Source organism: Chlorella variabilis, assembly GCF_000147415.1.
Source record: "Chlorella variabilis unplaced genomic scaffold CHLNCscaffold_24, whole genome shotgun sequence".
Lineage (NCBI taxonomy): Eukaryota > Viridiplantae > Chlorophyta > Trebouxiophyceae > Chlorellales > Chlorellaceae > Chlorella > Chlorella variabilis.
This window is the reverse complement of record NW_005435064.1, coordinates 721,819-723,772: the sequence shown is the minus strand read 5'-3', so window position 1 is coordinate 723,772 and position 1,954 is coordinate 721,819. Positions and strand designations below refer to the sequence as shown.

General features: G+C 69.3%; 1 protein-coding gene across 1 annotated transcript in view; it reads left to right on the top strand.

Moving 5' to 3' along the window:
* Window positions 1-1,014, top strand: part of CHLNCDRAFT_37067 (hypothetical protein) — a gene marked incomplete at its 5' end in the record, with an annotated part of 3,902 nt that extends 2,888 nt beyond the window's left edge. Inside the window, 3 exons of the mRNA XM_005844236.1 lie at window positions 170-304; window positions 479-541; window positions 713-1,014. Of these exons, the coding sequence (XP_005844298.1) occupies window positions 170-304; window positions 479-541; window positions 713-748 (234 nt within the window). The 3' untranslated portion in view covers window positions 749-1,014. The remainder of the gene's footprint in view (window positions 1-169; window positions 305-478; window positions 542-712) is intronic.
* Between the last annotated feature and the right edge of the window lie 940 nt (window positions 1,015-1,954).

The following is a 1,954-nucleotide window of genomic DNA, read 5'->3' as shown; positions in this document are numbered from 1 at the left end:
CTGCCTCCCTGCCTGCTTGGCACCTTGGCCCATGCCGTCGCCCGCACTTTTGCAACCAGAGCCGCACCAGCCAACCCAGCCGCCGCCGCCGCCGCCCACCAGCCACACGCGTGCGCCGCACCGCGCCGCGACCCACCCCGCTCCCCCGCCCCCCACCCCGCCACCGCAGGCCACCGGCGAGCTGTCCGGGGTGGGCCTGGCCGACTGGACCCCGCAGACCATCGACTCGTGGCGGCACTCCATCTGGGTGGGGGTGTGGGACCCTTGGATCGTGGTGCTCAAGGGGCCGCGCATGTGGTACAAGGTGCGCCCCGCTGGGGCCAGCCAGCCGGCAGCCCTGGACGGCGGCCAGGGCCTGGAGCGGGGCCTGGAGCTCGGCCTGGGCCAGGCCGGGTGCCCTTTGTCGGCGCCCCCTGCCGGCGGGACCCTCCCCTTCATTTCCAGCCACCTCTCCCCACCCCTCTGGCTCCGCCCGCAGGTCACCCGCGAGATTGTCACGCTGGAGCGCATGCACCGCGCCTTTGCAGACGGGCTCATGGAGGTGCGCGTGTGGGTGGTGGGTGGTGGTGGTGGGGCGGTAGGGCAAAGGTACAGTGGAAGGCAGGCAGGCAGGCATGGGCAGCGGCAGGGCACAGGCGTGCTGCGCTGGAGTGCCCCTCCCCCGCTGCCCGCGTCTGACATGTATGGCTGTACTGCCCCGTCCGCCATGCAGTACGGCATGATGAAGGCCACCAAGAAGAAAGCCTAGCCCGACGACGAGCGCCCCGGCTGGGGATACACTTGAAACTGGGATATTTTTGGAGCGATGAGTGCACCCCGTTGCGACGCCTGTCGCGTTCCTGACCAGCACTGACAAAATGCACGCCTGCGCCACCACCAGCCTGGCTCGCCGTACCACCAGCACAGCAGTTTGATGTGGCGGCTTGATGTGGCTCTTCATGGCGCGCCCACCCACACCGTTTATTGGCCAGTTTTATTTCTGTCAAATGCTCCTGTCAACCCACGCTACAGGAAGTCAGCAGCAAAGCCACAATTAGCCAACCACTCTGCCTCAGCTTTCAGCAGCGTGTGGGGCTGGCATGTGGCTGCTGGCGCAGGTGGCTGCCCCGGACACCTGCCTTTGCACCACCAAGACATGCCAAACACCCTGACGAGAGCAGTTCAATATGAGTAAGGTTAAAGACCGAAATCATTTGCATGAGGCTGCATGAAGCAATGCCGGCCGGCAGACGCAAACGGCTCCGTCCTGCACGCCGGCGCGCCGCCGCCCACGCGTGAGGCATGGGGCCCCAGGCCCGGCAGGTTCGGGTGCTCAGATGAAGTACTCTGGCGGCGAGCTCTTCTTGGCTGGCCACTTCTGCTGCGCCGCGCGGTCGCTGGTCACGGCCTCCACCTGCACACGCCCAGCCAGACCGCCACAACAAGCACCATTCAAGGGAACCTCGGGGGAGAACAAAGGGGTCAGCCCAGGGCCCAGGGGGCGGGACTGCCGGGCAGTCACAGGGGCACCCATGATCAGCCAGCCGGCAAACAAAGGAGCGAAGCGCAGCCCAACTCACGCCGTCGGCGTCCCGTTGCCGCTGCCCCTTGCCGCCGCCGGCAGCCCCCGCCGCCGCCTGCTGCGCGGCTGCCTTGGACGATGCGCTGGGCGCGCGCGGCCGCTGCGGAGGCCCCGCCTCCCCCCGCTGCTCCTCCTGCTGCTGCGGCTGCTGCTGCTCCTGCGGCGGCTGTTGCTCGGCAGCCGCTGCTGCTGCGGCGGCAGGTGCGCTGCCATTCTGCTGAGGGCCAGCTGCTGCTGCTGCTGCGGGAGCCGCTCCATTGCTCGCTGCTGCTGCCGGAGCAGCGGGTTCCCGCGGGGGCTGCGAGGCGCCCCCGCTGCTGCTCTCCCCATCTCCGCCGCCGCCGCCGCCGCCGCCATCGCGGCTGCTGCCCCGCTCGCCGCTGCTGCCGCCGC